The 11201-nt window shown below is 40.5% G+C and overlaps 1 protein-coding gene across 1 annotated transcript; it reads right to left on the bottom strand.

Annotated features, from left to right (window-relative positions):
- Positions 1-7: 7 nt before the first annotated feature.
- Positions 8-8805, bottom strand: EIF4H (eukaryotic translation initiation factor 4H). Its single transcript, XM_026861866.1, has 7 exons — positions 8780-8805; positions 5846-6096; positions 4813-4877; positions 4605-4704; positions 3881-3946; positions 1880-2038; positions 8-1755 (listed from the first exon to the last, which is right to left on the bottom strand). The coding sequence occupies exons 1-7, from the start codon at positions 8803-8805 to the stop codon at positions 1619-1621; spliced, it is 804 nt and encodes a 267-aa protein (XP_026717667.1). The 3' UTR covers positions 8-1618.
- Positions 8806-11201: the final 2396 nt, after the last annotated feature.

Here is an 11201-nt window from a genome sequence, read left to right as displayed (position 1 = left end):
GTTAAAATTTTTTTTTTTTTTTTTTTTACATTTAGAAGTCAACTGTTTTGATTAGAGGTGAGTTTTTATATGGGAATTTGTTCTTAAAATCTTTTCCACATTGAAGATGTAAATAGGTCAATTATCGGTTCGGAATACAACCACACAAATGCATGTCTGTCTTAAATTAAGTATTAGTGTTAGACAAATGGTTCTTATCTCAGAAGCAGATTAAGTGACAGGCAGAAGAAAGGGAAGAGTAGTTCTGTAAATTGCTGGGACTCTGACATTACAAAGGTAACTACTAGGGAAGAAATTCACTCCTAGCAGTGATGCTGGCAGGGAAGCAGCCACACTTCCAAACCCCTCTTGCAAGCACCCTGCTGTGCTGGCTGTTTTATCTGAAAGCTGTCAGCACTAGCATTAGGGGCCCAAGTTTTTCCTCATGCATTGGACACATCCACACTTCCGTGTTGTAGATCCAGGCTTGGTTTTTAAACATTAATCTCTCTCCTTTTACTCCAGCCTCTCCTCCCCTCCCTCCTCCCACACAACACAGGCAAGAAACATTTCAAGTGAAGAGAGATGCAGCCATTAGAGATGCTTTTTACCCAAACTTCTACATGAAGAGAATCTACAGCAGAACGATTTCTAATCTGCCTATTTCCAAGGTAGTCTGAAAGCAGAGGTCTTAGAACTGTACACCATTGGGCAAAGAAATACAGGGGATAATGGCAATGCCATACTGCACGGCAAAGTATACACTCCTTAAACAAAAATTAAAAAGTCAATTTTATTTGTAGAAACTTTGTTTAAAATTTTACCAAACATGTAAAACCCAAAAAAGTAAGCAGAAAGAGCCAGTGAACAGTTGTGCTCAAACAGCACATTTTTGCAGCACTAACCTTGAGCTCAGAGGTGTAGTATTGTACCATTTTGAAGTCAACAGCCACCAGCAAGAGTCTGCTGGCAGATGCTTTATTCATCCTGATTCCACCACCTATTCACCAGGCTTCTTATCAGCCAATTTTACTTGCATTATTAAATTGATACTTCCTGATAACCTGTGTGAAAGGGCAGCTGTGCCCCTTAGTTTTATAAGGGGCTGTGCTGTATACAGTAACTCTATCACCAATTGTCATCAATGGTATTTCACTACTTGGTTAGAACTGTAAATTTCTCTGTTCAACTCATCTGGAGTCTCCAGTTTTCCTCTTCAGAGCCACAGCAATACAGAACAAGACATGCAGGTCAGAAGAGGAGCACTGAGGAAGTAAAAGGAAACAATACAGGGAAATAACTAAGTCTAACCTGTGCTTCTAAAGTAAAACAAACCCAGAAAGGAAGAAGTGAAGCAGCACCTTTGTCCAGAGACCTCCACACCTGTGGAAGCAGCTACACTGCCTTATCTACTGGCACTGTGCTGCTTGGAAGGAAACAGAAGAAGGAAACTCAGCACAAAGCAGGCACTAGATACAGCAAAGCCAAGAACGTACTAAAAACCACTTGTTAACAGCTGACATGCATTCACAAGCTCTGTATTTTCGGTTTCAAAGAGGACAAATACCAGATGGCAGGAATGGTAAACTGTACTGTCTTGCTTTTTCTCCCGCCTCCCCATTCCCTCTCAACCCCAAACTCAGTCGTGCTCTTTTACTACTTCCTCTCGGGGCTTGGCTCCACCAAAGATAGCAGAGTTTGGGTTGGCTACTTGATTGAGGGGAGTAGCAACTGTTCGAGGTTTGAGCTGAAGTCGGGGTCGCTGTGCTCTTTCCTCTGCAAGAAAAAACATTACGGTTTTAAGATCTGTCTGTCAAGGGCAGTAGCTTTAACCTGACAAAGAAAGTAGAAGTCTCCTTGGTGGAGGACGATGCAATTACAGAAGATATAAAGTGTTTACCTTCTGTTGGCTCCCTGAAGTCCATGGAAGATCCACGAAGGGGAGGCCCGTCTCTGAAGCGACCAGTGCCACCACTTCCCATCGAGGCACCTGGTGGTCGCCGGTCTCCAGGGCGGGTTCCTCTACCCCGGCCTCCCAAGAAGTCATCATCTTTGAATCCTGAAGACAGAAGGCAGTGAATTTAAAGACCACATTTTGCAATGCCTGTAATCTAGATTTTTATCTGTATCAGTGGAAGACCTTGCAAGTCACTGCTATCAGTCCAAGATGACGCACTGAGAGCCTTTGTCTGTAGACAGATTGCTTCACAGATCTCTAACACATTTTACAACAGTCATACAGATTCCATTTGAAACCAAGTATTATGTCAAGTTCAGAAGCTGCTTTATCCACCTAGAGGCTTACTGGAGCATTGGAGAGTGGCAGTGGCTCATCAGTTGAGCTTCAAATATGAACTTCAGCTGCAACTTCACATTGTTAACGTCATTAGCTGAATTCAGAGACAACACTAGAAGTATGCGGGGTACTTCCGCAGCCAGATCACACTGGCTACAACCTTAGCATGAAATCTGCAGGAGCAGAGCAAATGGGAGAATAGCTGGGGAGTATACAGTCCTTGTAAAACAGAGCCTTTGAAAAACAGAGCAAAACCCCAAGGCTTTTTAGTTGTACTATAAACTGACCTGGCATTTACCAGACTAATTAAAGAGGCAGGAAAAACACAATTCAGACTTTAGATATGAAACTGAGTGCAGTTCCAGTCTGTACCAATGGCTATCCTAGAGTATCTCTCCAAGCCCCCATCACCTGCACTCAATGGGAGGATACTTCAGGCAGATACTTCAGGCTAACAGCACACCTAAGGGGAATATACTCAGTTTTTCAGAAGCCACCTGGAAGAGAAAGTTGTTTTGTTCCCATCTGAGATTGTCTTTTTCACTTCAGTATTTGGCAGAGCTGTCTCTTACTTATTTCAGTGCCAAACAACCACTTTTAAGACTTGACCCAGAGCAAGGCTGTACAACCTGAGAAGAAAAGCTTCTGTAGCAACTAAGACTTAAATGCTAAACTTTTGGCTCACAAATCACTCATCCAGCATCTAACAAGCTGAAATGCATCCACATTTGCAGAAGCTGCCAAAGAAGGTAGAAAGCTGTGACACCAGAATGCTTAGCTATGAAGGCAGGTTAAGCGCAACGCTGTAGCAAGCTTCCTCTCTCCAGCACCATGCTTCAGTTTCATGCTAGTGGCAAGGACACACTTTGTTACCGCTCCTTCTACTTTGTCCGTTCCACTCACACAGAGACCAGACATCGCAGAGTTGCACTTGCCAACATCTCCCCATCAGAAAATGGACCAAACCCACAACTTCAGAGGACAAAAGCAATTATGTTAATGTCACCATAGATTCTACTAGCTAGAAACCAACTGGAAGTCAAGAGCAAACCTGGTGGCTCCATCACTACCTTCCACTCAGCAAGTTCAGTCATTTGCTGCAACTTGCATTACTGTAACAGGTCTAAAAGTTTAGGAACATTTTGCATTTAAAAGTGCTTTGAAACACTAACACATCTTTGGAGAAGTCAGTTGCTTCAGGGATACACATAGAATGATGTCACATCTCCTTAAGGAGAAAGCCTCTGCTCTGAAAGAACGCAGTATCAGCTTTTCCACATGATCTGTCTGCTTCTGCTACTATTCAGAAATGTACTCGGCCACATGTTTGAGAAATGCTTAAAACCTAGACACCATAGGCTATATTTGAACAAGTATTCTGTCATTTAGGATTGTTTCATAAAATTTACAATCAAGACTCTTTCCTCTGTTATAAGGCAATGGAAGACTCCCCCTGAAGAATCCCACTGCAGATGCAGTATGTCCAAAGTTGGCATATGGTCGATTCAATCAACACAGTAATGGGGACAAATGTCACTAACACGAAAATGAAAACATTCCTGTGCCTTTTAGGCTGCCTATCTGTATAAGTGTTAATACTGATACCAGAATTGAAGTCATCTCTGGAATCCCATCCACCTCCTCTGGATTCTCGGGAACCTCCTCCCATTCCTAGGAAAAAAGCCACAATTGTGTTCAGGTCTGAAGCTGTGCGAAAGACTGATCAAGGGGATACCAAACCAAAGTTTCAGTCTTTCAACATCCAAAGTCATGCTGCTGAAGATCCTTTTGTTTTGGTATTACCAAGTTCCATTGCACAGGAACAAAAGGTCAGTGTAAGTTAACCAAGAATAAGTGGTCAGAAAAGTTTCTCTAACACACATTCAACAGAAACCTTTAGTGAGTCCAGTTCAATTAACCTACTATAGCAAAGCCTGTTTTTACACCAGAACAGGAGATAAGACAGTCCAAAATAAGTATTTGTCTACTTGTGCTTACTTAGCTTACTCACTCTTCTTACATCATAATAAAATAGTAGCAGATCAGACTGTTGGGCTTATAATTGTCCTCTGCAAGACACTGTACATCATTAGGGGTATTGGTCTCACTTCCTGGGCTAGGAGTGACAACATATTCAGCTTTTGGACACACAGCGCATCTATATTTCAGACACTTCAGGAGCGGCAGCAGTTAGGTTAGAAATGTGTATATACACAAAATTTTTCCTTTCTATATAATCTTCATGTTTACTCGCATGCCTTCTCTTAGCAGCAGAAGTCATAACTACAACCACTCTATTTAAGAAGGTGTTTAGAAAAAAGGAAGTCACCTCTGTCATCAGGCCCGCCACCTTTTCTGAAACCAAAGCCACCTTTATCCTGTTTTCTGCCTTCTGCTATGTCCACTCGGAGTGATCGGTCACCCAAAAGCTGTTAAATAAAGGGGAGAATCTCTTCAGAATGGATCATATCACTGCCAAGAAGTTTGAGACTTGTGCTTATCTTTTTATTTCACAAATTAATTGCAAATATACTTACTGCACCATCATATGTAAGAGCTTCCTTGAGTGACTCCACCTCATCAAACTCTACGTAACAAAATCCTGTAAGAAGAACCTCACAAGTTAATACCAGCACTTTTAAAAGTTCTTTAAGAAACTACACTTCCTGCACATCTGCTAATAGCCTCTCTTCCCTTTCAAACATGAGCTACAATTTAATCCAAGATGTACACAACTCAGAACTCAAACATTAACGATGAATAGATTTACCCGTGCCTATTAATGATGGGGACAAATCCTGAAACAGAATTCTGTATGGGCACTATGCAAATGCCAAGAGCCCGATTAATTCCCTTTAACATAAGCTTCTCATTACAGATTAGTTTTGATCTATGCCTTTAAGCAGTTCTTTAGCCTAATATTGAAATTTGGTTACTAGTATTTTTAAACAAGAAACCGAAGTACCCGTTTGGCCAGCAATCTGATTTTGTGTCATCACAGCATTTAGTGACTTCATCCCTTTTCTAATACCCTCTGTTACCCAAGTAACTGACAAGTATACTCCCCTTCCACTGGCCAATTCTAATGGAAATCAGATTTACATCCTCTAGAATAACTGTCTGGATTACTTATCTACTTGCTTTTTCTCCTGTCTACTGAAAAAAGACATAGCTGAGGCAATGGGAGTTTTCTGAACTAATGAAAGATTGTGCAAGCACTCAATACTTCAGGTCATGGATCTTAAGTGGGTCAGGCACTTCAGCTTTGTTAGAATTCATACAAGACAAAGGAGGTTTGACAAAGTCCTTTTATGGCAGGGCAAATTGCCTCTTTGTCACTCAGGTTAGGTCTGTATGTTAAGATGATGGGAGTAACAGTGAATCTCATTCAAATAAGATGTTTTCTTGTTAGTGAATGAGAAATCTGCGTAAAACAACATAAGGAACAGAGATCAACAAACTAACTGCACTTTAGAGCAGACTGAAACTCCCCATTTAAGTGACTTTAGAAGCACTTCATTTTCTCCTACCAGTTAGCCATCTACAACTAAATCAGCTCAGAACACTCACCTTTAAATTTGTCTGTTTCCTTGTCTCTGACTAGTCGTACACTCCTTACACTGAGATCCTTGAAGATGGCATCTATGTCTCCTTGAACAGTGTTGAAGGGTAGATTTCCCACATATGCTGTGAATGGGGGTTCTGTTGGCAGCTCTTTCTGTTTGCGGGAACCAAGGCCGCCACCACGAGACCTGTCAAAAGAAAGCACAGTGTCTCTGGAACCTGACCCCCAAGGCAGCCAGCAATATAGTTTATAGCACCTGTTCAGGTGCTGTTTGACTTTTTGGAAGTGGATCTTCCCACAGCTTTGGTTAGTTTTTCTGTCCCTTTGCCTGTACCTGATGCTTCCACTACTGGACAATTTCTTTCTAGTATTACCTGAAGCAGGACTTCAGTGGGAAAACAACTGAACAAGATATTTAGTTACTGAGCTCACCTGTAATGTAAGTGATGAATGCCCTACTTTTTCATCCCACAATTCATTAAGAAAAGCAATGTAAGGTTATTTCTACTGTCCCCTACTCAGAAACATTATTAAAAAAACACATCCTAGACCAGATTTTAAGATAAATTTAGAGCAGTGAAGAAATACTTGCATGCACACACAGGCTCATCATCTTATCCTGAAATTAAGCTGGATCCTATGCTTTGAACTAAATAGTATATTATCAACATCCACTTCAAAATCATCTACATTATTTCAGCAGCATTTAGCTTAAAGAAACATCTTCTCCTAACTCTGAAGTTGTTGCCAGATGTCTGGACTAGAATGCTTTGAATTGAACATAATAGAAAACTTGGTTGAGCAAGGCATTCTGAGGCAGAGAATCACTGCTATTTGGATGTTTACTTCTTCCTTTGTGTCTCATGAACTACAGACTGAGGTAAACTAGGTTGTCTTTTCCCATCTTTTCCCTTGGTGTCAAGGTAAGGCTATTGGCCTTGGCTGCTGAAAAACTAGACTGTACCAACTAATTCTTTGCTGTATTAATGTAACACATCTGTGTGTTTATTTCCTGTAGAGCCTAAACTTCTCCAGCTAACTGATCTCATTTGAAGCAAGCAAGATTTGCACTGTTGGCACAAGGCAACCTTAAGTTATAGCAGCTTGACTTCTAGACTACAGAATGCCACCATCACTGGTTCCAACACCATCTGCTCCACCTGAGCAATCTTTGAGTGTCACCCGAGATCCCCACCTACTATTCTGCCCATGTTCTCTTCAACACCTTACTTTTACTGGGCTTTGTTCATGTCTGCTCCCTGTCCCAGGGGCATTTAAAAGCACTGTGGAACACAAACTGTATAAACCAGGATTTGTTAGGGTGACATGAACTAATTAAATTTCTGCAGAGTCCTACCTAAAATACAGAAGGTCAAAGAATTTTATTATTTCCTTTTGTTCTGTCTGGTTGCATGCAGCCAGAAAATCTACTGGGCAAGCAATGTACTTGTCTGCCTTTTTTTCGTTCATTCATTAGTAATAAAATATTTATTCTAGAATCAGATAATGCAGAAATCTTGAATAAGATTCCTTAACTCTGCCTAGGTAAGCTGTCATTTGTGCCTTTTTATGGTAGCAGCTCTGTGCAGGAGTCATTTGTCACCAACACTATCAGCATGGTGCTAAATGTACTTGAATCACAACCTACATATCTTTAATTAGTGTCCACCCAGGTTTGTATTTTAGCATTTTTGACAATATTCTTCGTATGACTTTGTCTCATTAACAAGTCAGAGTCAAAAAACATACTGGAACTAAAGCCTCTATAGTTGGGTGCAGTATGTGTATAGAAGAATTAGCTTTAGTTACAAGACTAAGTTTTAAGGAGAAACTCCAAGAAAGCCAAGTTGTTCTTCTAAAGAATTCCATAATATGCAAAATCAGTTCCATGCTTTCATTCTTTGTTCTCATCTATGGCCATACAAACAGCTATTAAAATACTCTATTAATTTTCAGCCCAAAATCTTAATTTTTATGTTCTATAGGTACATCAAAATTGCTCCAGCTGAGTTTAAAGGATCATTCCCTCCTTCTACACATTCTTACCATGTTCCCTGGACTGCCAGTCACCTTGTTCAGTAAGCTGATTGACCTAAAAACTTGCCTTAAAGTTGAATTGTCAGCCAGATCAACAAGGTTGTCTGAACAGCTGCAAAGAGCACTCCTGCCAACATGCGAAGGAAAACAAAAACCAGTGCTGGAACTACAGCTTTGAACAGCAACCTCCACTAAGTCAATCTGAGCTGCTTCTGAAACCACACCCACAAGTCAGCAATCCCCCAAAGAATTTTTTGTGCTACATACAAACCTTGTTTTTACCATAGCATACCAGAACTTCATGGGGTGTGTGTGTGGAAATCCATACCCTATTGTGCAATCCCTACTCACATTAAGTTGGAAAATGAAGTATTCTTTCTGAATTTGATCCATTAAGGCCTTAGTTATCAAATATATAAACACATATTTGGTATTTTAGTCTCAATTTTAAGAACAGGAATGGTCACTAACTAGGTTCCAAACTAAGCTTCCTACAGAAACCAGGCATAGCAACACAAAAACTGTTTTTACACTTCCCTACATTTTTTCAACATTGAAACTGTGAGGAAAAAAAAAAAAAAAAAGGCTGACTTCACTAACCAAACAATGAGATTGAAAGAAGATGCTCTCATTTGTAACAAAATAGGACAAGAGTCAACTATAATTAAAAACATATCTGAGCTAAGTGAACTGGGTCATACCAAAGTGTTAAATGAATATTTGCATTTCCCACTCAGTGTAACTTTGGCTCAGACACAATTAGGTAATAATTATGTCATCTTAATGGGGGAATCTGAAAGACAACTATTTGATTTCTTTTTCAGAAAACCAAAGCAGAAAGCTCAAGAGGAAAGTTTGCTTCTTGCAAATGCATAAGCAGACATCCCTATAATTAGCCTTACTTTTTGGTGGACTGAGCTAATGACATTGTAAGGCCCTATTGGGGTGAAAGAACAACCAAACTATCATTTCGAAGCTACTCTTCTAGATAGTTACTCTCTCTGGAAAACAAGATCTGTCGACAGTTCAAAACAAGGAATATTTTGAAAGCTAGTAGTTGAGTTTAATAGCCTTTCACTAAGGATCAAAACAACATTGAGGATTTATCTTTCTGCACAGCACAGAGACAACAGCCGAACTGGCTTCCAACATTGGTGCTTTACCAGAGGCAGCACAAGGCTCAGCAGGATGCAAGTTTTGTTAAGTCTCCAAGACCATAACTCCAAATACGTACCAAATTCATTCAAGCAATCCAGTATATCCCTAAAGTAAGTGTTAGATCTCTTCAACAAAAAGCTTACCCAAGCCTAAAACTTAGGAGACATTTACTAACCTAAATGCGTAAGACACAGGATCCAAAACACCAGAAGGATAAAGACTAGCTCTATTTTCACTTACTTGTGCAACACTGCAGCAGATGAATCGTAACCTCTGAGTAAGGTGCCTAGCATTAAGCCCAAGTGCTTAAAGCCACACCTAAATAGACAGTCTACCAGCAAGTCAAGAATGATAAATACTCAGTTTCCTTCAACACTGAGAAGCTCTACAGAACTTCAGAGTTTCAATTAGGCGTCAGTATGCTTTGTTACAGGTTTCTGTGTCCAATTCTGGGATCCAAATCATTTACCAAAAAGCTTTTATAGTAAGCAGCATGCTCTTCATCTGGAATAAAGTGACTTTTGTAGTGTATTATGCTTCAGTTCTTAATCAGTGCACTACCAGGCATCTCAGGTGTAGCAAAATCCCATCTCATCATGTCGGTCATTCTGTTGCTCTTCCATCATAATTCTGAAGAGCATAAGAGGCATCTTGCACATGTTAGAACTTGTTGGGCACTACTGTATTCTATCTGTCACAGTTAAATCCTATGCTCACCATACAGACTAAAGGTTATATAAAATGCAACTTCCATAAAAACTATTATATCTCAACGGAGTTTACTATTCTTACAGGTCTAAGAGTCACTTAGCTTAAACATAGGATTCTTTAATCAGAACCTTCATGAAGAACATTTGTGTTTTCATTACGCTACACATATTACAGGATTTTATACGAATCACAGAGACCTGTTAAGGTCTGAAATGTGAATTAGCTGTTAGTAACTTACTAGTCATAATGATAAATTAGATGCAAGTACAAGTTGCACACTGATATTGTCAGCATCTGAAGCTTAAAACTATAGCTAATTCAGAACAAGAACATTTTCTCATCTGCAAAGGCATCTAGTAATCAGCAGAACACCTTTAGCTCACAAAAACAAGTATCCAGGTCTTGCCTGAGAGCAGGCAAGTAGTCTGTTAAAAAAAACAGAGTATGAAAATAATATTTAAACTTTAATTTTATAACTTCATAGAACATGCCTACATTGACTAGGATAGACTGTATAGTAACATTTGAATTTATTATGTGTGTCAAGTGTCACTTTAAGCTGTTAATGTTATTTGTTAAAGAACTTTAAAAAGCAACAAAATTGTTAAGTGTCTACATCATCCGTTTGCTCTGGGACATCTCTTCTTTAGACACAAAGAGTATCTATGCATAAAAAGGAGCTCACAAAGCTTAAGTGTTAGAATATTTACAAAGACAAGAACACTTACACCTGTTATAACCTCAGCAGTAGGTCCTTCTTGCTGCCTAAACAGCCTGAAACTGATTTGTCCCTCTAAGAACAGGAAAGGACAAGAACACTGTTGATCAGGAAACATATCTTGGAAGATAAGATTATAAAATAGCAGAATTGTTAAGATTTGTTTGCAATGACAGTTAATTTCATAGTTTTATGCCTACTGTTGCATCTTAGTGTACACAGAAACTTCGATGACACCAACCTTCAAAAAAGTCAATTGCTAATTGCATCTTCCTAACCTGATACCAGACAAACTTCGTAATTGCTGGTTAGTTTTTGTAGCTCCTCTCTATACACACTCTCTAGCAAAGAAACAGAGGAGACAAGCCCTATTCCTAAGGATCAGATATTTGGTTGGAGTCAGCACCCGGAGCCCCGGATAACGCAGGACGGCGGCTCACAGCCCTTCCCGACCGGAGGCAACACAAAGCCCTCCCATTTCCTCCTCGCTGCAGGCATCACCATGCTGCCCGCTCCGGGGGCGCCGCAGCAGCTCCCCCCGTCGCCGGGCACCTGGCCGTGCGGAGCTCGTCCCGCCAGAAAAACGGCCTCTCGCCCCCCGGCAGTCCTTCACGGTGTTCCCTCCTTCACGGTGTTCCCTCCTCCCGGTCTGTCCCTACAGGAGCTCCTCACGGCCTACCCTGGACCTAGCCCAGCACCTCCCTAAATGCACCCCCCCCCCCAAATCGCCTTCGGGC

The sequence above is a fragment of the Athene cunicularia genome (genome assembly GCF_003259725.1).
Source record: "Athene cunicularia isolate RWA chromosome 19 unlocalized genomic scaffold, athCun1 chr19_part1, whole genome shotgun sequence".
Lineage (NCBI taxonomy): Eukaryota > Metazoa > Chordata > Aves > Strigiformes > Strigidae > Athene > Athene cunicularia.
This window is presented reverse-complemented; position numbering and strand designations above follow the sequence as displayed.

Coding starts and splice junctions, on each gene's coding strand:
- EIF4H (XM_026861866.1), bottom strand. CDS start 8,805: ATGTCATTAGCTCAGTCCACCAAAAA. Junction 4,878..5,845: donor GGAAACAGACAAATTTAAAG/GTGAGTGTTCTG, acceptor TTCTTCTTACAG/GATTTTGTTACGTAGAGTTT. Junction 1,756..1,879: donor CTTCAGGGAGCCAACAGAAG/GTAAACACTTTA, acceptor TTTTTCTTGCAG/AGGAAAGAGCACAGCGACCC.